Below are 27329 nucleotides of genomic sequence, written 5' to 3' on the forward strand. Positions count from 1 at the left end.
CCATGAGAGAAATGTCTCAGGACCAGCTGTGAAGCAGATTCGGATGGTTCAAGAACTTCAACCAGAAGACAGTAGTATTTTGGAGGTTGGGGAGGAAGAGATGAGTCCATGCAGGGATACAACAAAATCCAAAGCAGCTCCTGATCATCTGACTGAAGAGCAGCGGCATCAGCTGAATGAGGTGAAACAGTCTTTTTCATCTCTATTCTCGGACGTACCAGGCCGAACTGATGTCATAACACATAAAATAACTGTGAAAGATGCTAAACCTGTTCGTCTCAAGCCTTACAGGATTCCAGAACGAATGGTGGAACCATTGAAAAAAGAGGTTCAAGCAATGCTGGAGATGGGAGTGATTGGGCCATCAAGAAGTGAGTGGTCAAACCCTATTGTGCTTGTTCCTAAGAAGGACTCTGCTCAACTTCGATTCTGTTCAGACTTAAGAAAGCTCAACAGTATTTCCCGTTTTGACTCTTATCCCATGCCACGCATTGATGAACTGCTTGAAAGACTTGGGAAGGCCAGATACATCTCTACCTTGGATTTATGTAAAGGTTACTGGCAAGTGCCTTTAGATCCATCCTGCAAAGAATACACAGCATTTCAGATTCCAGGAATGGGCCTATTCCATTACACTGTCCTACCCTTTGGTCTTCACGGGGCACCAGCTACTTTTCACAGATTAATGGATATTATTGTTAAAGATTGCTCAAAGTGTGCTGCTGTCTACCTGGACGATGTTGTGATACACAGTGAGTCATGGGCGGATCATCTAAGACATCTGAAGACTGTGTTGGCAAAGATCCAGAGTGCTGGTTTGACGCTGAATGTGAACAAGTGTGCCTGGGCACAGAAGGAAGTGAAGTACCTAGGTTATCTTGTTGGACATGGACAGATAAAGCCACAAGTTGAGAAGGTGAAAGCTATTCAATCAATACCCAGACCCAAGACGAGGAAGCAAGTGAGGTCATTTTTGGGTTTGGTTGGGTGGTATAGGAGATTTATTCCACATTTCTCAACTTTGGCAGCCCCTTTAACAGAGCTGACAAAAAAGTCCAACTCCAAAGTCAGATGGAATGATGACTGTGAACTTGCTTTTCAGTCCTTAAAGAAGCAGATATGTCAAGCTCCTGTTTTGCAAAGTCCTGACTTCTCCAAGCCCTTTGTTGTACAGGTGGATGCTTCAAATGTTGGCCTTGGAGCGGTACTGGCTCAGGGAAGAGCTGGTGAAGAAAAACCTGTTCTGTTCCTGAGTAAAAAGTTGTTCGATCGGGAGAAAAGATACTCCACAGTAGAAAAGGAGGGACTAGCAATAAAGTGGGCTGTGGACTCTTTAAAATACTACTTACTTGGAAGAGAGTTTATTCTGCAAACTGATCACAGACCATTGTTGTGGATGCAGTCCAAACAACACCAGAATGCCAGAATAATGCGTTGGTGCCTGGCCCTCCAGCCATATCAGTTTACCATACAGCATTGTCCAGGTAAGAAAAACCTTATTGCTGACTACCTTTCTCGTTTGCCTGAGATGTGTTAACCAAAAAAGGGGGGAAAGTGAGTAAATGTTGAGAAGCAACATGTCTTCTTTAAACCAAAGAGTGTTCATTCAGGAATGTAATCTATGTAACATGAATTTGTTTGTTACCCTCAGGAGATGTCCTCTGTGGCAGCCATTTTGAAGCAGCTATAGAGGAAGCCCGCCTCTAATGCTGCCTTTATATAGGAAATGCCTGAGTGGACTGATGTGATTGGCCGACCTGAATTGGAAGGGGGGTCGGAGAGTGTATAGGTGGACTGCTGGGTGTGGCAAAGGGTCGTTTTTTCTCTCTGAAAGTGACAGAGGGTGTGTCCGAAACCAGAGGAAGGATGCTTGTAAGAGCGCATTTTGAGGTCGATGACGTCAAAGCGCAGCGACGAGTACTGTCCGAATTCCAAGAATCCTCATTCTCGCGTCCTCGCTCCACCCACATTTCGAGGATGGGTCTGATGGATCCTCACAGGAGCAAGGGTATCCCAGCATGCTTTGCGCGCCGGCCGCTGGACTCGACACTCGCAACAACGGCGGACGGAGCGGGACAGCAGTACAGCTTAAAATGTAAGTTAGTTAAAAAAATAGCGGTCAAAAAAATAAAATACGTGTTTGGGCACTTTTGGTTTGTTTTTTATATAAGATCCAATACCGCAAATTGTTTTTTTTTTCATGTAATTTAAGGCTAAAACATGCCCCACCGAAAACCAGCTTGAATGTTTAATAGGAAAAAACCCACCGTAAACTAGCTTGATCCCAGCAGGCTTTTTAAAAGAAAATAGCGGTAGAAAACTAAGCTGAAAGCGGTTCTGTTTATAGACATTTGTCGTTTGTATAAGTACATTTTAAGCAGAAATCAGCGAGAACGAGCTTGTATGGTGGTCCCGTCATAATTCCCGTGTGTGTGTGTGTTTATTTAGCGAATAAAGCTTCTCATCATTTGTTTTAAGATTAACACCCCACCGTAAACTTGCTTGAAAGTCTAATAGGAAAAAACTCACCGTAAAAGAGCTTGAATCTTATGTAATCATGTAACGAACGCCAAAAATAACGAAAACTAAGTTTAATGTTTATTTAAGTTAATTTTTAAGAAACCACATTAATGATTTAATGTTTTTAATTTCATTTTAGGCGGAAAAAAAACACAGAACACAATTTTCATCTCCCATGTTGATAAATTAAAATATTGTTTATTGCATGTTTTATCAACTATGATTTATAATCTGACTTTGTTCTTCTATTCCTCTCTATTCTCATCCAGAACCAGTACCTTTAAGGAGCATCTGTAATTTCATTATTGCCCAGTGCTCTCTGTTGTTAAATGACAATAAAGCCTTGTAATTCTAATTCCCTTTGTCTGTAGGACTGCAAGTATCCAGGGTCAGGAGAGGGAGTCAGCGGAAAGCCCACTGCTGAAACCTGGCTCTGGTTTGTCCCCATGGACGAGGTGTTGGGACAGAGGCCTTCCACTATGCCTCCTGTCCTTATTGCTTCCATTCCCGAGGACACTCCAGGGCCAAGTGCAGCAGTGGGTGAGACAGAGGACAGGGAGAGTGGTGGAAGGAAGCCGGACTCCTCATCAGGGAGAAAAAGGAGAAGGGCTGATGAGCTCCTTGACCTGATCAGGGAGGACATGAGACAACAGAGGGAAGCGGAGGAGAGGAGAGAAAGAAGGATGGACAGATTTTTAGCATTGATGGAAAGGATGGCAGAGAAATGGGTTTTTTTCTTTTAGTTTCTTCTGGTTCAGGTTCTATATATGTGTTTGAATGTTTTTGTTATTTGTTTAAATGTAATAAAATTTCTATTAATTGATACTCTTTTTTGATCATTAACAGTTTTATTATTCAGTTTTTAACAAGTAACAACATAGTAAATAAATTGTAAGGGAACACTGTAAGGAATAAAAGTAAAATATATACAGTAAACTTGGAAAGCAGGGAGTCTTTGGTGGTGTTGCTAAATCTACTAAACATGGATCGAGGTGGATGGAGTGCAGGAACCGAGATCCGTGACTGAACGTTTCTGGTTGGCAAGTGGAACATCAGACAGAGTGGTCTGCAGAGGGTGCTTCTGGATGCCTCATCTCACTGACCACTGCATCGTCCATCAAAAGGGTTTGCTGGGCTGGCTCAATCGATGGCTGTCACATCACTAACATTCAGATATATGCAAAAAAAGGAGATCATGAGTATAATACTTGTAACTCTAGCAGATAACAGGACTAAATGATTTTTAAACTTTAAATACAAAGGCCGGTGACTTTTATTGAGCCGTCGCAGCTCCTCAAAAACCACAAATAAAATGAAATATTGCTGTGGATCCATTTTCAACGTCGCTACTAGCTTGTTAGCTTGTTAGCCTGTTTGCCGCCGTCACGGTAGCTAGGCAACTTGACCTGGGGGCGGGAATAAAAACGAGGCTAGTACTGTAGTACTGTCCGAATTCAGAGCCGCTGACTTCCGGTTTTAGCGGTCTTGCTAGAACGGCGAGGACCCGTACTCACAAGCATCCTTCCTCTGGATTCGGACACAGCCAGAGACTGCTAAGAGAGTTGGATGGGTGGCCATTTTGAATAGTGCTGGGATTTTCTGATTTTGTTTTTTCGGACCAGAGGAAATAAAATTGGTTTTCCTTGTCTATTGACCAAGTCATCATGTTTCTTTTGTCCTCACTACACTTCACTGTGTAACAGACTGCTAAACTAAAAATAAGTATAGGATTACTAACTACGGTTAAATATCTCCTCAAGATCAAAGTATTTCACAAGTATTGTTCGCTTATTCAGCCCTACCTCAATTACTGTAGTGAGCTGAGGGGATATACTTACAAAGCCGCCGTTAAAGAGCAATAAGGATAATGGATAAAGTAGGATTTTATGAGCATACCAGTAAGCTATTATAGAAATCTAATTTGCTTAAGATCATCGACATTGTAAAATATAATACAAACAATTTACAAAGCAAAATACCTACTTCTACCATTAAACATACAAAACTTATAAGGAGAAAGATTATACAAAATAACACGAGACAAACTTGTGTACGTCCCACGTTTCAATCCGTGGCATTGAGGGAAACATGAAAATATGTAAATTCAATTAACATGACTAAAGAAAAGAAATGGAAAATCACTGATTACAAATGGAAACAGGATAGGTATTGAGGGTGTGGCATGAAGGGAAATAAAATATATTGTGATTTTGTTTACGATGTAACTGTTTGTATTGTTAAAAAGGAGGGATAAAATGCTGAAGGACAGGGTAAGGAAAAATGTTAAGCTTCTCCTTATTCTCCTTTAGGGACCAAAGAACTCTTTAAATTCTCTAAACTCGTTATTTTCACTTTGTATTTGATTTTAAACTGTTTGAATGGTCTAAAGTGAATATGTTTTAAAGTTGGGAACCATTCTGCCATCAGACCTCAGAACCATGTTACTGATCACAAACATGTTGGCATTAATGAGTTAAAAGATCTTGTTAATGGGAAATCACAGCGCTTACACCACTTCACCCCTCAGATCTTCTCCGGTTCCATCTTAAAAGTCCTAACAAGCCTTTGGAGACCAATCAGCAGCTGTATTTGTGGTGAAACGTGTGCCACATCACATTAGCGTGAACCATAATTTCACTTGGTAATTCTGACGCGTCTCCCTGCCTATACATATTCATGAGGAGCCTGTAAGTGACAGATAGAGACGTCCTTCCAGTGTCCGTGACAGCAGGTTATTAATATTGAACATCTAAGTCAACATCACAACAGGATGGAGAGACACACAGGTCACTCCTCTTCTCACCCACCCTCCTCCAGGTGGACAGACTGTACGCTAACATTTATAAGTATTCAGATAAATAAGTGGAGCTTTTTATGGGATGTTTTGTACAATTTAAAACTATAAATAGCAGGTTTATAATTAATAAGAATCTGTTTGGCTGTTTAAAAGCATATTTAAAAACCAGAAATCGCGGATCAGCACCAATCCTCCAGTCCCTTAGTGAGCTTGCTGTTGCTGCTGGCTGGTTCTGAGGTGCTCCTCCTGCGCTCAACGCCGCCTGGCACCGGAGCTTAGGCGGGCTGCTGTTTAGGATGCTGGCTGCAGGCGGCTCGTCACAGCAGCTGAGAGGAGGTCGCCGAGGTCCTCCTCCTCATGGCGACGCCCAAGGGCCATCAGCGCAGCGGGGAGCCGGGTGCCGGCGAGGTCTCACAGAGCCTAGCTTCGCTTCATGAAAGCCTAATGAAAAGGGTGGGGGGGGGGTTTCTGAGACTGTGCCTTAGACGCCCACGACACCACAGCTCAGGATTCAGGGAGATGCAGCAGAGACAAAGGCACAGAAGCAGTGTGTGCAGATTTATTGCCGTTGAAAATAAAAGACCTGAGATCTTCATGAGCTCCCGTCAATAATAAATAAAGTGTTTACAGCTCAGGCCCGATGACCCACATGCAGAGAGGACAGGGGAAGGCACTTGTCTTCATATCATTTCTGTCTGGGACAACACAAGTCTGATTTCTCGAGTAAACAATACAGGAATGTGATGCTAATTTAAAACAGCCCATCACAATTATCCAAACAGCAAAGTCATGCTATTTTACAGAAATTATGTTTCATAAATGAAGTCTAATCCACCGATTCAATGAGACAAAAATATTAAATACAGCAGCCTCTGATTGATATGACTAAAAACTGTACATAAAATAGACAAACACACATGGACGAGTCCTGAGATAGGACCGGTCCGGCTGAGAGGATCTAAGCAGCTCCAGGTCCATCTTCATCCCGTTTCTACAGAACCCTCCTCCTCCTGCTGCTCCTCGGCTCGTTGTACTGAACCTGCGGGGAAACAGAACACAGGTCCAAGCTGGAGGATCTCCTCGCTCTTTAATGAATTCAGTCTGGAAGGTGAAGCGAGAGTTCAGCTGGAACCAGAGGGCAAATATTAGCAGGAAGTGAGAAGCCATTCGACATCTTCATGAATACAAATGACAACATGAGGCAATGTTGCTGAGTATAAACTACAACGTGTCCACTTAGTGCTTTCACTAATGAGCCTCGTGAACACACCACGACACCAGAGCATCCCTCTGCTTCAGAATGACCCGAGGATGGAGACAAGTGGTCCAATAGCTCGAGGGAGAGACCGGTGAGACCACGGCACAAAGCAGACATGAAGCCATAGAAAGAGGAAAGAAGAACCTTCAGGTCCACTACTCTCCCAGGAGACACCAGACCCCCGCCAGGGATGTACCTCAACCAAAACACAACTACAATTACCCAGCGTTGCATAATTATACAGATAGAGCTAATTATACAGACAGGAGCAGAGAGGAGCCTGGGAGTTGTTGTGGTGGGAGGCAGAGCGGGCGGGCGACAGGATTTTGGGCTTCCTGACCGCCTGATCCTGCAGAGCTTACCTTCTGCACATCTGAGGGAGCCCTGGAGAGGAAATCAAGCACCTCATTGTTGTCGATGCTGTACGGGTTCCGCAGCTTCTTGGTGAATTTATTGATACCTAAAACAAGAATTCACACCAACATATCATTAGGAAGAGCTTCAGGTGGATGTACCCCTTGTTTACACACAAACACACACTCAGGAGAGACTCACGCCAACCAGGTAACGGAGCTCTCAGCACATGTTTGACTTTTCAACAACATTGAATCTAAACACAGTATTTAATCAAGGACTGTGGCTTTTTAATGTTCCAGCTTCAAAAGGAGAGAAACAATCCAGCGGTTGGGTAGATTTGATGGATTTAAAGAGATTCCAACTAAACTTGATTCTGGGTTGTTTTTCTCCTCAGTGGACAGGATCCCAGAGGGTTAGACTCACCCCATAATAAGATGATGTAGCGAACCGATCCGTAGTACGTGAGAACAGCAGCAGCCACGAAGATCAGCAGAGCCAGAGCTGACAGGAAGGGCACCGACCAGTTGAAGATGCTGACACACAAAACCAACGGTAAATGTAATCCTCGTCCATACAAACACGCTAAACTCACACCTGTAGCTCCTACTTTTTAATCCTCTCCCCTAAACAGGCAACGTCGTCCAGCAGGTTCTGGACGGTGATGACTATGTCCTGGATCGTGTGGATTTTATCGATGAGTCCCTTCCTCTCCGACTCCTGGAGAAAACCAACAAGCATCATCGTCATCACGAGGAACTTCCAGTTTAAATGGTCCCAACTTTGGGAGAAAAACACAAATCTGAAATCTCGTTAATAGTTTTTGCTTCTGTTTGTCACATTTTGGCCACAACTATAAACCGGAAAGTAACATTTTCTCTTAATTATTTTCTGAAAAGAATAAAAGTTTTTTCTCCTCATTTCTGAATGAAACCAAGGAGAAAATAAATCTATTTTCTATTTTTAAAGTGTGACTTCATCCACAAAGGTGAATTTCCAAGATAATTTCAAACAGCCCTGACAGGGACGCAGACAAAAACTAGATCAATTGCATTTTTGCATAAATGCTGTTTGAATGCTGTTAGCTGAAAATGCTAGCTGAAGCTGCATCAGAACTGAAGCAGAGCTGAAACTATGCTAAACTGTCAAAATTAGCATAATATATTAGAAGATTAAGGAGCAAACAGTAGGTGAAGAATGGAGAAAACATTCCTGAACAGTAGAAAACCGTCTCACTATCCCTGAACTCGGGTGAAAACCGGATGTTTCAGCTGGAATCGTTTCATATTGGGAGTTTCACAACAATCTGATGGATTTGAAGACCTGACATTTTCAAGCACAAATCAAAACTTGCATGAAACATTTCTAAAGAGGCCTAAAGCTCTGAACTCTTGGTTAAACGTTGGCAACTGAAATGAGAATGAAACAAAAGAAAATGTCGTCTGTGTTCATTTCTGTGTGTCTAACTTAATTTGTGAGAGAGATGTGATGATGCAATTACACCTGTTTCGGAGGTGTGATCAGTTTCACAAGAACATTTAATGTGAAGGTCAGTGGCGGACATGATGACATCGATCTTGAATAAAGTTCAACTGTTAGATTAGCAGGACTTTTAGCAAAAATGCTTCACAGTTCCCAGCGTTAGTTGAACTGTAAATACTAACAGGGTTAAGTATTATTGGTAAAAGTTTAGTTAGTTAAATAAAAAGCTGGACGAAGAAGAGTAAATGAGCATAATTAGTTGTAATTTAGTTAATTAGATCTAAGATGAAATGTTTAAAGAAAAGAATGAAGTTGTCATATCTGATGTCCACAGGCAGGGCTGGAACACCAGTAGGCTGCTTGGGAGTCCACTGAACTAACAGCCAGCATTACCTGCATTCATTCACCAAGGTGGGATGCCTAGACATAAATGTGGACTGCCTGATTGTGTTTTTCTCACAAAGATACTGCTCTGACACCTTTCACTTGCTTGTTTGAATTACTGTAACTCTGCAAAGGTTTGTGCCATCAACTGAATTCAAATGGTTTTTATTTGGATAAAAGCTGCTCTTTTAAGTTAACTTAGTGTTATTACGGTAAACCCCGTTCAGGCGCTGGAGAGTCTCTCATTCACCCACGATGCTGAGTAGACAGACGGTAGCAGGCATTATTAATATAGCTATAACAGCATTATGAAGGTGGGGTGGGGGGTGGCAGAATATAACTAGGGATGCTCGTTATTGGCTTTTTTACCAATATCAAATATGGTCTAACTCTTCATTCCTGATACCGATACAAACCGATACCGATATATGCTGGGTCCCCATAATAACAAAATTAATAATTTAGGTTTCTAATATCACATATCTCCTATCGTGAATGCTTAAGCTTTCAACATTATCAGTGAAAAATGACACCTAATTCAAATTAAAGGAGCGTGGGGCAGGAATTGTCCTAAAACAAAAAGTACATGTTCATTCTTGAGAAGCTTATGGGTGATAAAGCATTTTAAAAAGAATGATGAAACCAGTTTATCATTCCATTTTGTTAATCACGCTGTGTGCTGCAAAATGCAAAACATTCCTGATCCGAATTTCCCGCGCTGTTTTACGGATATGACGTTAATTGACGCTTCAAGCGCGTTCTCGACAAGGTTCAAACCCGGAAAAACATTTGGAAGCTTGCTAGGTGGCGGTAACGCGTCTTTCACTACTAGCCACGTTAAAACCCCAAACAGAAGAGGAAGAACCCTGGAAATGGATTCTACAACTAGCAAACGACCAAGTGCAACTCAAAGCCCACTAAAGAGTGGCACAAAGAAGAAGGTTTTATCAGCGGCATCTCAAGAGTCAAAAAGAAAATATGATAAAAGTCGGTCAGGGACCCGAATATCTATTGGTTACGCTCTGGAAGAATGGAGGCTGCTTCAACTGGATTTGGGCCTGAAAAAGGATGCAGACATGGTGCATTTTCTAGTGACCAGGTAAGTGTTGGTCTCCTTATTTCTGCTGTAGGTTTCAGTAACGAGTAGGTAAACATCAGAGCTGTATCTGCACAATTTGAGAAAATAAAATAAAACTTATGGATTTAGATAATGCTGATTTAGGTAATCTAACAAATCTTTGTGCAGATGAACAAGAAACTTATCTAAGCTAACGGTGTTTAGCATATGGCTTCCTGATCAGTTTGAAAAAGCTAAAAGCAACTAAGGAGTAACCGGATCACTTCTACGTTTTGTGGACGACACGCCGCATGTGTTTGGAGATAAATGGATGTTCCGTTTATTCTGACGAGAAAAGTAAACAGAGCTTGATTTGATTATATGACGTCACCGCTCAGCCGGAGAGAGCTAGCGTGCGTTAGCATGTTAGCTGCGATCACGCTTCAGTTTGTAGAAGAGAACGGACATTTTCCAAACCAAAGATGAGTCTTTAGAATTATGTCATATTTGATCTACAGTCCAACCTCTAAGCAGGACTGTTACTTTAGTAGATAATGTTATTCGTGGGGTTTGTGTAACAGAACCCCATCGGAATATATTTCCCTAGCGCTATTGCTGTGCTACATAAGAATAAATAAGTCAGCCATAACAACACGTTTGACTAAAAGTAAAGTTGTGCAGAAGTTTGTGTTTATTTTTCTAAATTTGTCTAGTTGAATGTAGGTCAGAATAAAATATGTTTGTGAAAATGATAAATACATTTTTTTATAACTGACCTGCATTTTCATATAAATAGCTGTGCCACAGGTAAAGAAGCTTAGCCATTATTGATCTATGTAAACAGAAGGTGTAGAGTCTCAACCAACTTGTTGACATTTTTGTTTAAAAATGTGTTTTCCAGCTACCGGAAGAAGCAGGCTCCTGAAACTGCAATTCAGGGAGGTTATGTGAAGGCAACCTCGACACCCAGTAAGCGAACAGCAGCTAAAATGTCGCATCGATTATCTCCAACTGAACCTGTGTCTGAGGGGTCAGTATCTTTTCTGTAAAACAAATATTCACGTTTTTGTGCTATGATATTTCATACATTAAATTACACCTTGCATATCCACACTTGGTTCAGAACTAACATCACACCACCAAACACTTCGGACATTATCTTTACAGGGAAGATTTTCTAATGGCTGGTGTTGAGGCGCTGATGACCTAGATTTGGATCCTTTTGAAGAAAGGTAAATTTGTTCATGAGAAGTCTTGCCATATACGCAGGAAATGACTGCTGTACTATGTGCAAAAAAGATAAAAACACAATAGATAGGCAAATATAGGTCATTATATATATTTATTTATGTTGTGAAGTGTCAATTCACAGCAGATTGTTGTTATTTGCAGAAATAATTAATGACAGATGTATTAGGCTCCACATTTATCTCTTTAGAATCAGTACCATTTCAGGTAAGTTCCAGTATTTATCTTTACATACAACAAATATTATTGTGTTGTCTGTAGTTTCAAATCCATGGATCTAGCTACGGATGCAGTCCAAATTGATGAGGACCAAGCAAACAACTTACTCAACAGTGTGTGAGTTGCAATGTCTTCTTATCTAGGGGTGGGCAATATAAACGATATAAGGTAGAAATGATATAAAATTGGGTAATGATAGTTTTTGGCTATATCGCAATACGGCGATATTGTGATAACACATGACGTCACTAAGATGTGCACCCTGCTGACATTGGGACAACAGAATGGCAGTGACTGCAAGCATGGAGTGGGCGGAGGAGGAGGCCTATATGCCTCAAGTGGCATATATTTGCCACATGAGGATATCTAAAAGCATGTCAATTTGACATCTATAAACAGATGAAAAAATATATCGCAATATATATCGTTACTGCACATGCTTCAGATTATATCGCAATATAGATTTAAGGCCATATTGCCCAGCCCTATTCTTATCTACACTCTTTTTTAAACTCCAGAGTCTTATAACAATATATTAATTCTACTTTTATTTATTGTTTTCATAACAGAATAGAACTGTTATGAAAACTTTGTCAGGCTGACGAAGTTTGCAGCCGCAAACAAAACGTTGCAGGTAAATAAAACCCTTCTATGTTTTAAAAAGAACTAAAATATGGAATTGTTTTATCCTTGTTCACAGGCTGGGATCCTAAAGGGAATTTCCATCCTACTTGTGTGGCTGAAGGACATCTTCAACCAATTTTGGGACATTTGCCAGAAAGCACAACATTGTGATATGTTTAATGTAAGTATTGTGACATCTTTTGGACAACAGGACAACAATGCACATTGACATAATTACCTTTCTTTTCATAATAGTGCCAGCTCTCATGTTTCTGTTGGTGAGCGCTTCTGTCACATGCAAAGTTTTCAAATAAAACTTATTTTTTCTATTAGGACATGTGGGTGGGTGTGCTTCACCATGTCACAGGGAAGCATGAATGGACCCGTGGCAAATGTGACCATGGACCACTTGATGCAACGACCAGTGATAAAGAGCTCATGGTACCAGGATCTCCACCACACGAGGCTCTTCAACGAATCATGTTCAACAGGCGCCGGTTGAAGGATGTCACCAATTTGACCTTTAGGTATATTAATAACATTATCATAAGCAAAAACGCTAAAGTGTCAATATCAAAGCTGACAATTTACATATAGAAATGACAGTTGTGGGTGAAAAGGCAATCAAAAGTGTGATTCCTAATAATCTATAAAGTTGTAGCTTTTGTTTTTTTTTTACAGGTCAACTTCAGAACTGGAGAGTTTCCAGAACTGCATTCTCATGTATTCTATGTATGATCTAATGCTGCTGTTCTCCTCTCTCCATAAAGGCCCCAGCTACGTGAAGCATCAAAAGACAGGAATGACTTATTTCATGCACACAGATTTATTAGAAATTAAGAAAAAATACTATGTACAAATGCAAATAACAGAACTGTTTTTTATACATAAATAAAAATAAATATATTGCACAAACTGTTTATTTTTGGGTGAAAATGCTGTCTTCAGCTAAAGTTATTTTGAGGTATTGTGCTGTTTTGGAACTACTGTAGTTGTAGATAAACGGTTTGGATTTTTGGGTTAGGGTGCCCTCAGTCAGGAAGACGGTGTCCTGGCGTCTCTTGCCGAAACTCCAGGATATCCAGCATCACCCCTGGAAGACGGGTCACCACTCTCTCGAGAATATAATCTCCTCCTGGCTCAGGTGTTGTAAAGCTGTCTAGAAATTAAAGAGCATATGTTTACATGACTAGATTCATATCTCCAGTGAGTGATGTTTTTGTTTTTGGCATCTATTATTTTATTTTATTTTTTTACACAAATGGCTACAACCAACCTGCATCTCAGCTATACTGGCAGCTCTCAGCTGTGCAAGCCGGTCTCGGTCCTCTTCTCTGAAAGCTGTTCACTGCCTGCCCCGGCGCCCTGGTCCTCTTGAAGGAGCTCTGGACCTCAACCTGCTGCCCTCACCCCTTGAGCGTGTCCTTCCCCGACCCTCGGAGTGACCTTTTCCTCTCCCCTTTCCTTTAGCCCCTGGTCTCAAACTTTCCCACGACACATCAAAGTCTGTGGCAGGCTCGGGCACACTCCATCTGAACTGTCTTCCATCACTCCTTCCAATGTGAATTCCTGAAAATCAATGACAGTAATGGAAAAATTACTGTATTACCCTGTAGGTCTTGTTGATATTATGATTTTATTTTGATGCATTTTTGAACTAAACATTGATATTTATGTTCTTATTTACATTGTTGTGATGCCTGTCCTGTAATTAAATTGGTTTCACAAATGATGTCAGTGACTACATGATGTGTAAACAATAACATTAGCTTGTTAGTAAGCTTAGTGCAAAATAATAACTGTAATTGGTCTAAAAACATCAGAAATCACCTGCAGCCACAAAGCCTTATGCTGATAAAGTAGCATCATGTTACTGTCTTGCTGGCCAGTCACAAAACTGGCTTATGAATATTTCATAGGAAGGAGCACTTGCTTTACATCACGAGTGTCATGGCTAAATTAAAATGCTAATGTTGTCATGGAATTATACAAATATTAGACTAAAGTAACAATGTTACTTACTTCATCGCTCAACACGGTGCCTTGTTCGAGCCGCGCTCTGGCCGTACATCACTGTAACTTTTTTTTTTCTAGTGAAGAGTTTGTGCGCGCTCTCGTGCTGGGCTACAGTTACTGACAGCGCCGAGTGCGTCGCTAATGAGTTTCGTTTCTTCATCCTGCCCCATGCTCCTTTAAGTTCGTAATAGAAAAAATATCATGTTCAGTTTGTCCTCAAGAGCAGCTGAATGACATCCTGTGTCAGTCATCACTGCGTCGCCTATAGGTTGTGCAGAACAGCGCAGCCAGGTTCCTGACTGGGACCAGGAAACGGGACCACATCAGTCCGGTTCTGGCCTCCCTGCACTGGCTCCTCATCTTTGTTTACAATTTCTTCCAGGGTGGTGCTCCCCCCTATCTAGCCACACTCCTGAACAGACATTCCCCATCACGTGCTCTGCGCTCCTCTGACCAAGGCCTGCTCGCTGTCCCCGTTCTAGGTGTCGTACTCGCGGGGACCGGGCTTTCTCAGTCCTAGCACCATCACTCTGGAACCAGTTGCCACCCTCAGTCAGGCTGTCCCCATCTCTGCCAGTCTTTAAGAGTCACCTAAAAACACACCTCCTCCGCTTAGCGTTTCCTGAACGTGTTTGAATTTGGCCCTCTTTTATGTTGATTTTATTTCCCTGTTTTCATTGGTTCACTCTATCCCTTGTTTTACCCATTTGTCTTCTACTAGAATGTTTTACCTTTTTTTGTAATATTTGAATTGCTTTTATTTTCGATTTATTCACCATATTTAACTTTCTCATGTACCATGTTCAGCGCCTTGGGCTTCCCGACAGGGTTGCGGAAGGCGCTTTATAAATAAAGCTTTGATTGATTGATTCTTGCGAATCCTGACAAGCGCTCTGTGACGCCTTTAGGCCACAGATATTTATTAAGTTTATGATGGGAATGTGTTTGATTTATAAGCTAACACCTTAGCATTCCAGCATTTGGCCCGTGGGACAAAACCCCATTGTGTTCATTAAACATTGAAATCTAAGGGGTTAACAATTAGTACACATTCATTTATGATAAAAAGGTTAAAATGCTTTAGGTTTTGAAAACGGACCAAAGTGAGACGTTGCTGTTTTTAATAGTCTTTGCTCTTGTCTCAGTCAGTCTCAGACCTATCACTGCCGTTAAGATTAGAGAAAACAAGAGAATAAACGGATCATGAGCACTGATTTGGTTTGATACAGTCGTGCCTGAGAGAACATTTGTCTTTGTAAGTAGCGATTTGTTTAGGGAATGTTTGGGCATGTGTTAATGTTACTCAGTTGAAAAAATGTTAGCAGCGTAAGCGTACAAATGCTAAGCTAGGCTAATTGCCAAATGCTTCGCTGATGTATTTTACTCAGTAATGTATTTTTTCCGTTTCTGTACATTGTAGTTACGGTAATAAAACTTTTATAAATATTTTCATTTAAGAAAAGGAAGCCCTGGGTGATGATTCTTTAGCTTGAGCTTAGTTGTATGCTTGCTGCTAGCTCCACACAGCTACGTGCTGTAAGAACAGCAAATCCTCTACACAGAGCTGTCATATTTTGGCATTTTTAGAGAGGCGAGATGGAGCCGAAGAGTTTGATGGGTAATATGTGTATGATACGCAAAGGTTGGGTAACTAAAAGAGTAAATACCGATGCCGAATTTTTCCTATATTATACTTTAATATCAGCCGATAATAAAAGTAACCAAATGTGCAGCTATGATAACTGAACAAGTGGATTCAGCTCCCATAACAATTTTAGCAAACAACAGTTTTTTTGTCTGACTTGTAAAAACCAAAATATTATTTTGGGAGAATTTCCTTCTTGCTGTGGCATCTTGTTGAAGCCAGGTGCTCTCTGTTTAGGTTTGAGATGGATCTGTGTTGCTGATTGGTTGGGAGTCCAGTATTAAGATACCTGATATTATAATGAAATATAAAGAAAGGGGAAACTTGTTTTATTGACCCATTTTCTTTCTATTGCACCACATGTCTATCGATGGATTTATATCATTACTGAATTATTGTCCAGCCCTAATTGGTCGTATAAATAAAATAGAAAAATGAGCGAATGCTGATCCAGCGTTTTCCAGGGTTATCCTCATTTCTGAAGTCCCATCACATCTTTTTTTCATCTGTTGAGTTTTTCTAGGAAGTAACGATGTTTAAAAATATTATTTATGATTTCTGGAAGAAGCAGTAAGAACAAAATTGCATACTATACGATTATATTGTTGAGTCCTACATATCAATCCGCTGGGAGGCCTTTTTCCTGTTTTACAGCCTGTAAAAATAATTTCCCCTCCAGATATTAAGAGCTAAAACATGCAGAGAATAATTATTTTAATCAAAGCAACAACAACACGTTCCCTTCTCCCCTCATTCGTAAACTCAGCAGATAAAACACTGTTTTTAACGCCTTGCAGAGCTGGACAATAATAGCTTCAGAAACATTACACTATCCTTTATGTAAGCAGATAAAATTTGAAAGATTCCACATTTTGTCAGAGCAGGTTTAGCCCGGTGTCTACTGGTTTGTCCTGATGGTGTGGTGTTGTGATAGAGATGAAGCAGTGTCTCCTGGAGGGTCCTGGTTCTCAGCAGACCGGTGGACGGAGGACAAGTCCACAACAAGCATGGTCTAACAGAAATATGGGTGTAAAGAGACAATCTGTAAAGACGCTGGTGAGCCTGGACGGGTTTTCCACATGCACTGTCTCAGAACCCACATGCAAAACACATTTCACCTTCATTAAAACCCATCTGAAACACTTAAGGGTCACATTCCCACTGGATCCAGCATGAGAACCAGTCTGAATCAGACCCACACAGCCATTCACAGCCTCTACAATAAACTGCTGTCACTCTGGAGAAATATTCCTCCTCCTAAAAGCATCTGAACACAAACTTCCAAGCAGCAGCACGTCTAAGTGCCGTCATTAGTTCCATATTGATGTATTATGTAGAGTGTTAAGCTCGGGACTTTCCCAAATGCACCAGGACCTTTTCCACACCCCACCATTTACATATGAATGCGATGGGACAAGTGGAAGCACGTTGGAGAGGTCTTCATTAAGCCCAAATGTCCCCTGGTTAGCACACGTTGGAATAAAAAGACTACAACTGGTGGTTGTAGGACTCAAAATAAGTGAAGATTTAGTGTTGAGTAAAGAGCTTAGTGACACACCAATAGATCACAGGCAGATATACCTCTGTCAACATGGAGAAACGGAGATAAATCTTCTGTGTTCATCAGCAGAGCAACTAAAAATAAACCACTCAGAGGTACGTACCTTCTCATCATCCTCTTCATCATCCGCCAAATCCATGCTGCTCTGAAACCAGAGGAAACAGTAGCAGAGAGGTGAGGCTGGAGGGTTTTTGGGATCAGCAGCAGTAAAGAGCAGAGGGCTGACCCAGAGATTAGCCTCCTGCAGGACAGATGACCACTGCAGCTCCTCAGCAGACCAGGGTACACCTCCTAATACAACAGCTGCTCTATCGGATATTTACAATAAATCAAACATCTAGAACAAGTTGAAGGAGTTTAATAATTTCCTCATTTTTAAAAATTATTTATTGTAAAAAAAAGTGAAAATATACACAAATAACAAAAGTTAATGTGAAACACTACGATATCAGAAGCTGATAACTCTGCTCTAATCGAAGCTCATCTTAGTGTAAATGGTTTTTCATCTCGTCTAGTTTGTCCTGCCTGTTGTCGAGTCTGTTTTAATAGATTATATACATATAAGTGGTACCAGCTGTGGCACCATGCAGCCCTGGGAGTTATTTTACATCCCATAAATACAAAAGTTAGTGAAACAAGTAAATGTGAGTAGCTATAGAGGATCACAGTGTAGGGAGACAGTTTATTTACCACCTGCTATAAAAACCTGACGTAATCAGACAGTAATAGATGTTTATCCATCTCCAACAGTGATTGGTTAGGATCCTGTGCATCAGATCCACAGACACGTGTGCTCATCGTATATTCTTTAATGATGGAAAAGTAAACAACAGCATGGTTTCCTACTTAAGGGCTCTGCATAAATAAAGTGTAGAATGGAAGCATGGATTGCTGTGTGTGTGTGTGTGTGTGTGTGTGTGTGTGTGTGTGTGTGTGTGTGTGTGTGTGTGTGTGTGTGTGTGTGTGTTGCAGAGAATATCCAAAAGAAAAATCAAATAATCATAAATATGCTAAAATATAAACTACATATACTACGTATTCTGAGAGAAACGTGGAGGCTGCTCCTGGACGATGGACAGGAAACATGAGCCCTCAGTGAGCTGTCAGATGAATCAATGCAGAGAATTAGAAAAATCATTCTGAAGGTAATTCAACATGAAGTCTGGCAAAACATGTTGGAGCAGGTAGAGTGAGGACGACAGAGTCAAAGAACAGAAGTCGCCTTAAAGAGCACACACCATGTCCTCTGTACAAATCAGATTTATGTCCACATGTCTGGTCAGAGCCACTAACAACAGCTGTTTCATTTAAAAAGATAATACTCATTTTTGTAAACACAGTTAATTTTCCTACTTTTAATCAGCGAGTTGTTTTATTAACAAACTGCGTTATAACTGAGTTATAACTAAAGTTTTCTGTAGAACAGGATATTAAACTTACTGATGTTTCTTCGCCATTTTCAAACCTATAATCTGTAAAATCCTATTTGTTCAGCTACTTATTAGTGAGCGGAAGGTGTTTTAGTGATTTCTAGGCATAATAATTTGTATTGTCAGATCAGTGCTTTAGTGCGGAGCCTGAGAGCTACAGAAACTACTCACATCAGGGAAGCAGCGTGCACATCATGAGCTTCCTAAAGAGACGCTAAACACTTTCTCACCTAATTCGACTCATCAAAACACGAAGTGAGCAGCGGACGGCCAATTACGCCGATGGCGAGGAGCTGATAAAGAACAAGCCGATGAAATCAGCTCAGACTCTAATGATCCTGCATTAACCTATTCACTGAGTTTTCTTTGCCTTCATATTGTGCGTTATTTTATTATCATATACTATAAAGCCGTGCGCAACTGGTTGCTATGGTAACGTGCCAGCCTCTAATTATGAACAGACGAGGTTTTGGTGGCTGCTTTCTTTTCTGAAACATAATAATGAGGATAAAGGGAAGTTGTCGGGTGGCTGATGGAGATCTGGACTCACCACCTCGTGGCTGACGCGTCGAAAACGGATCTGAAAGTAGTTCCAGCTGATGAGCAGAGCCAGGAAACAGGGCAGCATGTAGAACTCCCAGTGCCACACGGTGACAACGAAAACCTGCAGGCAGAGTTCAGGCATCGGTCACATGGGTGTATGGAGATCAATCAGCGCCACCATGTTGGATCATTTAAAAACAATTTTAAAAAATTACTGTGAAATTTATTCAAACTAGAAAGAGGAGATAATGTTTGTCTTAGATTTTAGCTTGATTGTTTTTTTAATGTATTTTCATTATAAATTTTTATTAATAATTGTATTAAAAATATGAAATAAATTTAATCTGTTTCTGGTATATAGTTTCAGAGTTAGTTTATTATTATTATTATTATTATTATTATTAATAGGATTTTTTTTTCTCTGACTTGACCTGAGGACTAAAGTGAAAACTCGGCAGACAAAGTAAAGAATTTATAAAACAAAAAATGTCTAAATTCTATTTTAACTTCACTTGGTTTTATTTTGAAAATATATTTTTTGACCTTCAAGGTCAAAACCAGACTTTCAGTTTCATCTTGAATCAAATATGAAACATTAAAACACGTGCGGTGCTGATTAGGCTCCACAGCAGCAATGGCAGGATAAAAGTCTGACATAAGCTTCATAGTTTCGTTTCGTCGTGCTCACATTAAAGCCAGCTGTGTGGCGATGTCACTGGCCATCAGAAGTCACATAAAATGTGGATTCCAGCTGTTTCTGGATCAGCTAAAACAGAAACGGTGACAGAGCGCCGTGGCAGTTTAACATCTGAATAGAACTATAAAATAATCCGGTCAGAGAGGCGGCACGGGCCGACGCAGCAGCGAGCCAAACGGCTTTGGAAGAGGTTTACAGTGTTTTTGTAGCTAATAACAACAGAGGCAGACATCTGGTAAAGACATCACTCTCCTCTGAGGCACCAGCGGACATAAAAGACATCAGATCAGACCGCTCCCGCCCACCATCAGCTCTAATGTGCTAGTGTGTGTTATCATAAGCCAGAACAGAGCCCGGCAGGGTTACGTTTTATTAGTCCGTAGTTTGTGAGAACGGAGCCTGGTGGGGGAAACCGGGTCACGCTTTGGTGGAAATCCACACTCAGTCCATAAAAATTGTGATAATTGTGGCTCATTTAAACTTGAGAGGCATTAACCCTCAGCAGCAGAGAGGGGCTTTGGGAGTGCACACAGAGAAGTTCGGGGGAAATGGGAAAGGCTACAAAAAGACGGGGGAGCTACTGAACGGAGGGAATAGCAGAAAGCTTCAGGATTTAACCACCGATGTTCGGAGGAAGGGTTGCATGTCTCAGAAATCTCCTCAGACCCTCGAGGCCAAAAGCTGCAGCAGCAGAACCCAGCTACTGAACATGCCAGCCGTGTTAGCCTCCAGCAGAAGGCTGGATTCATTTGGGTTTTCTGTTTTAGACCTTTTAACAGAACCGTAATCAATCTTGTTGCATCAATAACCATAGCACAGCCTTAATGGTAGCTGTGTGACTCTCATAATGGAGGCCAATTAAAATGTGATCAGTATCCTAAAAGTATTCTCTAGACTTTTTATTCAGTCGCTTTGTCTAGCCCATAAAAACGCTTATTTTTAATTAATGGTTCATTGGTTATATTATTAGCTGTTTAAATATTCCTCTCGGAGGTGTGTGTGTGTGTGTGTGTGTGTGTGTGTGTGTGTGTGTGTGTGTGTGTGTGTGAGAAAGATTCATTTATTTGACCAAAACAAAGAACAATAGAGCAATAAAAGCATGTAAAAAAAGTTCTACATTAGTTTTTTTCTTTTCCTCTATTCTTAAGTATTTTTAATTTCTGATTTTAACAAACTTAAAGGATCACTCTTTTGCAGATTGACTCTTTCGTGATATTCCCATCATTCCACACGCCGTCTGTGGTTGGACGGATGTCCTGCATGAGGAGTCTCTCATTTCGGAAGAAGCATAACGTTTCACTCTGTTTTAATAACTTCATGAGGACTGCTCCGTTGTGCTGATGTTGCTCAGGGGTCAGGAAGACGAGCTGAATTATTGGACGTGGTGTTTGGGGAAGGAGACAGAACAAACAGCTCTATGGACACAGAGCGTCTTCGTAAGCAAAGAGTCTTCCGCCGTTTCTGCGTGGGGTGAGCAACGAGGGAAAAAGGATGAAGTCTCTTCTGATTGGGGTAAATTATTATCATTATGAGTGAAAACTGAAAGTGGCCGAACAGACGCTCCTCACTGGTATCTTGACAAAGCAGACCTGCGGCGTGACAGCCGGCAGATGGTGCAGGTGGTTCGTCACCATTTCCTGTCACAGAAAGTGAAGCTTTGACTCATTATGGCTGCGTGGTTTACTGAGCGGACATCCCCCCCCCCCCTCACTGAGGCTTGGAAAGGCAGCGGGCCTAGTGTGAAAACACGAGTGCAGATGGTCCCGTCTCATCGTCGGAGGAGTGTGTTCGTATGATTCCTATTTTAGTGTTCACATCTGAGCTGCCAGGTGAACATGATCAGAGGACCCGAGTATTATTCTATAAACTATTTTGTGTTTTAATACAGCTTAAATGTTTCACTGGAAAGAGGAATAAGGCTGAACAAAGCACACCCTGACCTCTGACCTCTTCCTGTTTGATGCAGTTTATGTTATTATAGAACTAAATGCGTGACTCAAATCAGACAGCAGCATCTCTAATGCTAATGTTCTTCGCAGGAAACAGCAGGCTGTGATAGCGGCCAGCAGGAAAGCCTGGAAGGAAAATCCGTGAGTGGAGCGCACGCCCTCAGCGCCACCTGCAGGACGAGGGCTGCAAAAACAAAAGGAACTTTCTATGACCTTGACTGACTGAATAGTTAATAAACAACCTGCGGTATGCCGTTTTAATGGAGCCTGATCTGCTGGAGTGTGATGACAAAAAGATCTGCGCACTCTCTTCCCTTTAAGGGCTGAAAGGCCACATCCAGTTTGTGTCTCTAACTTGTGTCGTGGTGAAAGGATGGTGAATCAGCTCCATCACAAACGAGCTTTTTAATAGAAATTTCGTCTGAATAATGAGGTCCAATTATAACGGCGGACAGAATGGACTTGGGGTTAATGCGTTTTCAGGGAAGTTGGACAAATATAGGCCTTCTCAACTCCACCGGGACTCGGCTCTCTCCAGCTGAGGCTTAACTCTGCATCCAATAGACATGCGACACTGAAAGCATCCAGTCCAACAAAGAGCCTGGGCCGAGCCCGCGGTTCTGCTGAGCCCGACGCTGCATTGATTAGGACAGTCTCTGGGAGAGTTCAAGCAGGGGTTGTCCATGCTGCAGCTCTGGAGGAGAACGGGGGAATGCAGAGATAGTTTGCTGATAAGCAGTTTAAAGCACTTCACCAGGAAGGCTAGCAGGCTCCTCTGAACACTCTCCCACTGGAAGCAGCTTTTGATGTACTGTAGATTCGACATGATGGCTCCGTAAATTGCACGAACACGGGCCACGTTCCTGGCCATCGTCTGAAACACACAGAAACAAACGTGAATTCGGCAGGAATGATTGTAAAATCTGGGTTTGTGCTGTGGTGGAATAAACAGAAAGCAGGAGAAGAAACAGCGAGAGCGGCTGGTATCATTCAGCATGAGTCGTTTTCAGGAAGCTAGAAAATCGTAAGGTCGTAATCTGACCTGATTTTGTCCAACAGACAGAAAACGTGCATGTCGTCGGTGTGTAAGCCAATTTTGTAGTTAGTGAGCAAAGTATTGTCTGATAACAATGAGTCTTTGTGGGGAGTACAGACAGTCAGGCACCCTGTCTCACACCCTGTCTTACTCGGGGAAATCAAACTAATGCAGCAGAATAGTCTGCAAGAATTCACTCACAGTTGGACTCAATTAGAGCTCAGATCAGTCATTTCAGGGAAAACCTTCATTTAATAGTCAGTTAGGAAAAACAGGAGAACACTGTGATGATTTGTCTCAAGTTGCTCCCAGTGACATCATGATGGCTGCAGACAACGGGGAGTTCACAGTGTTAGTATTGTTAGATCTTTCTGCTGCCTTTGACACCGTTGATCACGGCACCTTAATTAACAGACTTGGTGACTCGGTGGGGATCTCTGGAACTGTTCTAGACTGGTTTAGATCGTACCTTTCTAACAGAAGCTACAGTGTCTGTATAAACCAAATCATGTCATATTCTACTGATCTGTTCTGTGGGGTACCCCAAGGCTCTGTTTTGGGTCCACTGTTGTTTCTGCTGTACATACACCCTCTTGGACAGATACTTGATTCTTTTCATAATGTCTCTTATCACCTATATGCAGATGATATTCAGCTGTACTGCTCCTTTAAGGATTCTGAGTTCTGTAAACTGTCTGAATTACTAGAGGGTCTATCAGCTATCACCAGCTGGCTAGAAGATAACTTCCTTCAGTTAAACTCTGAACAGACTGAATGTCTGATCATTGCCCCTGAGAGCATGGTTCCCCTGATTAGTCTAAAACTTGGTCATTTATCCTCTGCCGTCAAGACAAACTTAAGAAATTTGGGTGTTATTTTTGACCAATCGATGTCTCTTGAAGGTCACTCAAAAACATTGGTCCGAAACTATTTTTATCACTTAAGAAATGTCTCCAAACTGCGAAGGTTGGTGTCAAAACATGAACATGAAACAGTTATCCATACCTTTATCTCCTCCCGTCTAGATGACTGTAACACACTCTTCACGTTTTAACAAAAAAGCCCTTGACCTCCTTCAGTTGGTCCAGAACTCTGCAGCGAGGCTCCTAACTGGAGCAAACAGAAGAGGACACACCACTCCTATTCTGATGTCTCTGCACTGGTTACCCGTTAAGTTTAGAGTTCATTTTAGAATCCTGACTATAACTTTCAAAGCTCTACATGGTCAAGCTCATCTCTATATTACTGAACTGTTAAAGCCTTATGCTCCAACCCAGGGTGTTTATGGAGATGAGACTCGCATTGCTGTGAAGAAGTTTTGTCCCACTTTTCTTTACAGAACCGTTATAATTCTGCCACACGGGAGGGTTTTCCGGCCTGTTTAAGGTCAAAGGTTCTCCTGCAGAGCGAGCGGTCCCTTTGACCTAAATCTGACCCGTGTGAGCCCTGCAGAGCTTTAGATGTTTCTCTGGGTTTGTTGTTTAAGTTCTTCCAGCAAACTTCATGTCCACAACAGATTGAAGCTATCGTTATCAGGGCTGAACAGGTAGCTTTTATTCTACAGACTCTACAGGGAGGGGAAACAGAAAAAAAGACAGTTCCAGCTTCGATAACTACAAACTAGTTATGGTAGTCTGACTGCGGAGGACAAAAATACAGAGTTTTACCTAGTTTTGGTGTTTAATCCAAGTACAGCAGCTAATTTTGTTTGGGTGTGCTATGTTCAGGTGTTCTGGCACTTTAGGGCTGAACAAGAGTTAGCGGCTGTTTGCATCCTGTTGTTCTCTTAATAAATCTAAATCCGTCTGCTGATTTGAAATGTTTAAATGTAGAAAAAAAAGAAGAGAAAAAACAGAACCAATCTTTCAGGGGCAAATACTTTTTCACAGACCTGCACATAGAAAAAAACAAAAAGCTTTTATAAAAGTCGTCTCCAACCTTTTTGGAAAATTTGGAGTTATCCTCCATGAACACTCTCTCCTTTGGCTGGAAGGTTCTTATACTGGCTTTGACCTATCGACAAAGAACATGAGAACTCAACAGAACCAGGCAGAATCTCCTCTTGTCCCTCCAGCAGCGCGAACCTTTACTCACCGGGTTAAAAATAACCTCCAGCTCCAGAGTGATGCTCCCCTTCAGCAGCCGACCTAGGTCCTTCTTCTTCAGCAGGTGGGTCGTCTGCTGTCCCCCGCGGATCTGTGGGACAGAAAGGGCATCAGGTGCTGAACTTAGCCACGGACTCGACCATCAGTCACACTGGATTACATCTTAGCGAGTCTTCAACCTGTCCAAGTGTTATCACCCACTTCACTTTCATCTAAAACCAGAGTGTAAACAGATTAGTGGACTGTCTGCATCAGGGGCAGGGCAAGCGTGTCAGTGCGTACCGAGAGCAGGGGGATGGCAACTTTCCCTAGAAAGTCTGGTGCCTTGTCTCCATCGTCATCAAAGATGGTCACCATCAGAACGTCATGAATGTCTTTGACAGGGCTGCAGAGGCAAACAAGAAGGTCAGACACCAACAAACCAAATCAAAGCCTCACTCTGCCACACAAAGACAAGGCTGTTGAGTGCTACTGAGCTGAAGGGACAGAAAGCAGAAACTAACAAGGTGAAGACTTGGTTCCACTCTGGGTTGAGGTTCTTATTGATGGTTTGGGTCTGCAACCTGTCGTTGCCCAATTCCAACACGCAGAAAGGGTCACTCTTGCCTAAAAACACATCAAAACACAAGTTCTGGAGGCTACTCCCGGCATGAAGAGAATGAAATAACGCCTAAAGGAGTGAAATACCGTTTAAATCAGCAGCCAGCAGATCTGTAGCCCGGAGAACTTTGACTTGAAGGAAACCGATGTCATGGATGTTGCTCAGGGAACTTTTCAGACTCTGGGAAGGCAAAATCCCAGGATGAGTGTTGATCATGGGTGACATACAACCACACCATAAAAAACAAGCAGCTAAAACAGATCAAACAAGGCGAAACCACATGACACTAGTGCACATTAAATATCACACATCCAAGATGCAAGGTAGGAAGGCAAAATGTGGCTTAATGCTGAAGCCAAGTTTATGACGTTAAAGGCCATGGAGAAATAGTGCATTTTTAGTCGTGATTTAAAAACGGCGATAATGAGCCTAACCTGGAGGGGTAGTGAGTTCCAGAGCTTTGGGGCACAATTAGAAAAAGCCCTTTTCCCTTGGGATTTAGGGACGGTGAGAAAGAGCTGATCTGCAGACCTGAGAGCCCGAGGGGGGCGGTAGAGACGGAGCAGCTCACCCTGACTGGGAGGAGCCAGAGTGGCCGACGATTCGAATCCAAATAGCAGAATTTTAAAGTTGACCCTGAACTGAACGGATTTAGGGATGGGTATGTTCTGTCTTCTGTCAGCTCCAGTCAGGAAGCTTCATACGAAGAGAATTACTTCATAAGCACCTGCTGTTATTATTATTAACAAGTACCTGGGTGTTTTATCCAAAGCAATAAGAAGCTCATAGTTCTTACGCTAAATATCCTTCAGCTTTTCGTCTCAGATGCACTGAACCATCACAACATCTGTACAGATGTAGCAACACAAATCTGCTGACATCTTTAAATGAGCACCTCCTGTCACAGATTTACCTCCGGACTCAAGTCGTGTCAAGTAAATGAATACTCTTCTGGTTAGAAGTCCGAGAAATGCCACAAACCAGTGTAAGACTATATCTGAAAGCTTTTCATAACAGTATTTAAGGTCAACTGTAAAGAGACGCTGTCTCCAAAACAGCATTTACAGCTGGTCTCTGAACACCAGACAGTATAGGCAGGCAGACACTGCCACCTACAGGCCTGTCCGCAAACAACAGGTTACATCTGCCCAGGGATGAGCTATCTGATTTAAACTAACAGTTTTACTTTATTTGGGGGACTTGACCTGTTTAAGAGTAGATGTGTGTCTTCTACCCACCCTGAACTGAATCATATGTTAGCAATGAACTTGTTGGAGGCTGTAATAAACACACTGCTGCTTTTATCAGAGCTTTCTCTGACCACTTGACAAGTACACGGCACATCCAAGGGAGCAACACTACTACCTCTGCAACTACAAACCTGGAATGAACACCAACACATTTATAATCGGTTAGAATTCAGTTGTCTACAAAATTCAGAAAAAGTGATTATTCTGACAGCCGAGGAGGTCTGTGTGAATAAGGTGGTCCGCAGAAAGTCCCGGTGGATGTAGACGTGATGCAAACACAAGAGCGCAGCTCAGATACTCACGTATTTTTCCAGCTGGTACCGTCGTTCCTGAGGTTCACTGAGCGGCGCGGCGCCGAGGTCAGAGATGGAGACGCCGCTGCAGGGGCTCGTTTTCATGAGGAAGACCAAAGTTCCTCTGAGCGGAGAAAGGTTCAACGTGAACAGCTGCCTCTTGTTGAGAGAGAACTTAGACAGGTCCACATCACACCTGCACGCGCGCACACACACACACACACACACAAAACACAAACACACACACACACACTTTTATT

General features: G+C 41.9%; 1 protein-coding gene across 1 annotated transcript in view; it reads right to left on the bottom strand.

The window, feature by feature from the left end:
* Positions 1–5862: 5862 nt before the first annotated feature.
* Positions 5863–27329, bottom strand: part of mctp2b (multiple C2 domains, transmembrane 2b) — a 116834-nt gene continuing 95367 nt past the window's right edge. Inside the window, exons 11-23 of the mRNA XM_054734839.2 lie at positions 27079–27265; positions 25613–25706; positions 25429–25531; positions 25208–25310; positions 24915–25016; positions 24759–24833; positions 22539–22658; positions 19146–19259; positions 17269–17310; positions 7540–7649; positions 7356–7465; positions 6938–7035; positions 5863–6356 (exon numbers count right to left, since the gene is read on the bottom strand). Coding sequence (XP_054590814.2) covers positions 6309–6356; positions 6938–7035; positions 7356–7465; positions 7540–7649; positions 17269–17310; positions 19146–19259; positions 22539–22658; positions 24759–24833; positions 24915–25016; positions 25208–25310; positions 25429–25531; positions 25613–25706; positions 27079–27265 — 1306 coding nt within the window. The 3' untranslated portion in view covers positions 5863–6308. The remainder of the gene's footprint in view (positions 6357–6937; positions 7036–7355; positions 7466–7539; positions 7650–17268; positions 17311–19145; positions 19260–22538; positions 22659–24758; positions 24834–24914; positions 25017–25207; positions 25311–25428; positions 25532–25612; positions 25707–27078; positions 27266–27329) is intronic.

Source organism: Nothobranchius furzeri, chromosome 9 (genome assembly GCF_043380555.1).
Source record: "Nothobranchius furzeri strain GRZ-AD chromosome 9, NfurGRZ-RIMD1, whole genome shotgun sequence".
In the NCBI taxonomy this organism is placed as follows: Eukaryota; Metazoa; Chordata; class Actinopteri; order Cyprinodontiformes; family Nothobranchiidae; genus Nothobranchius; species Nothobranchius furzeri.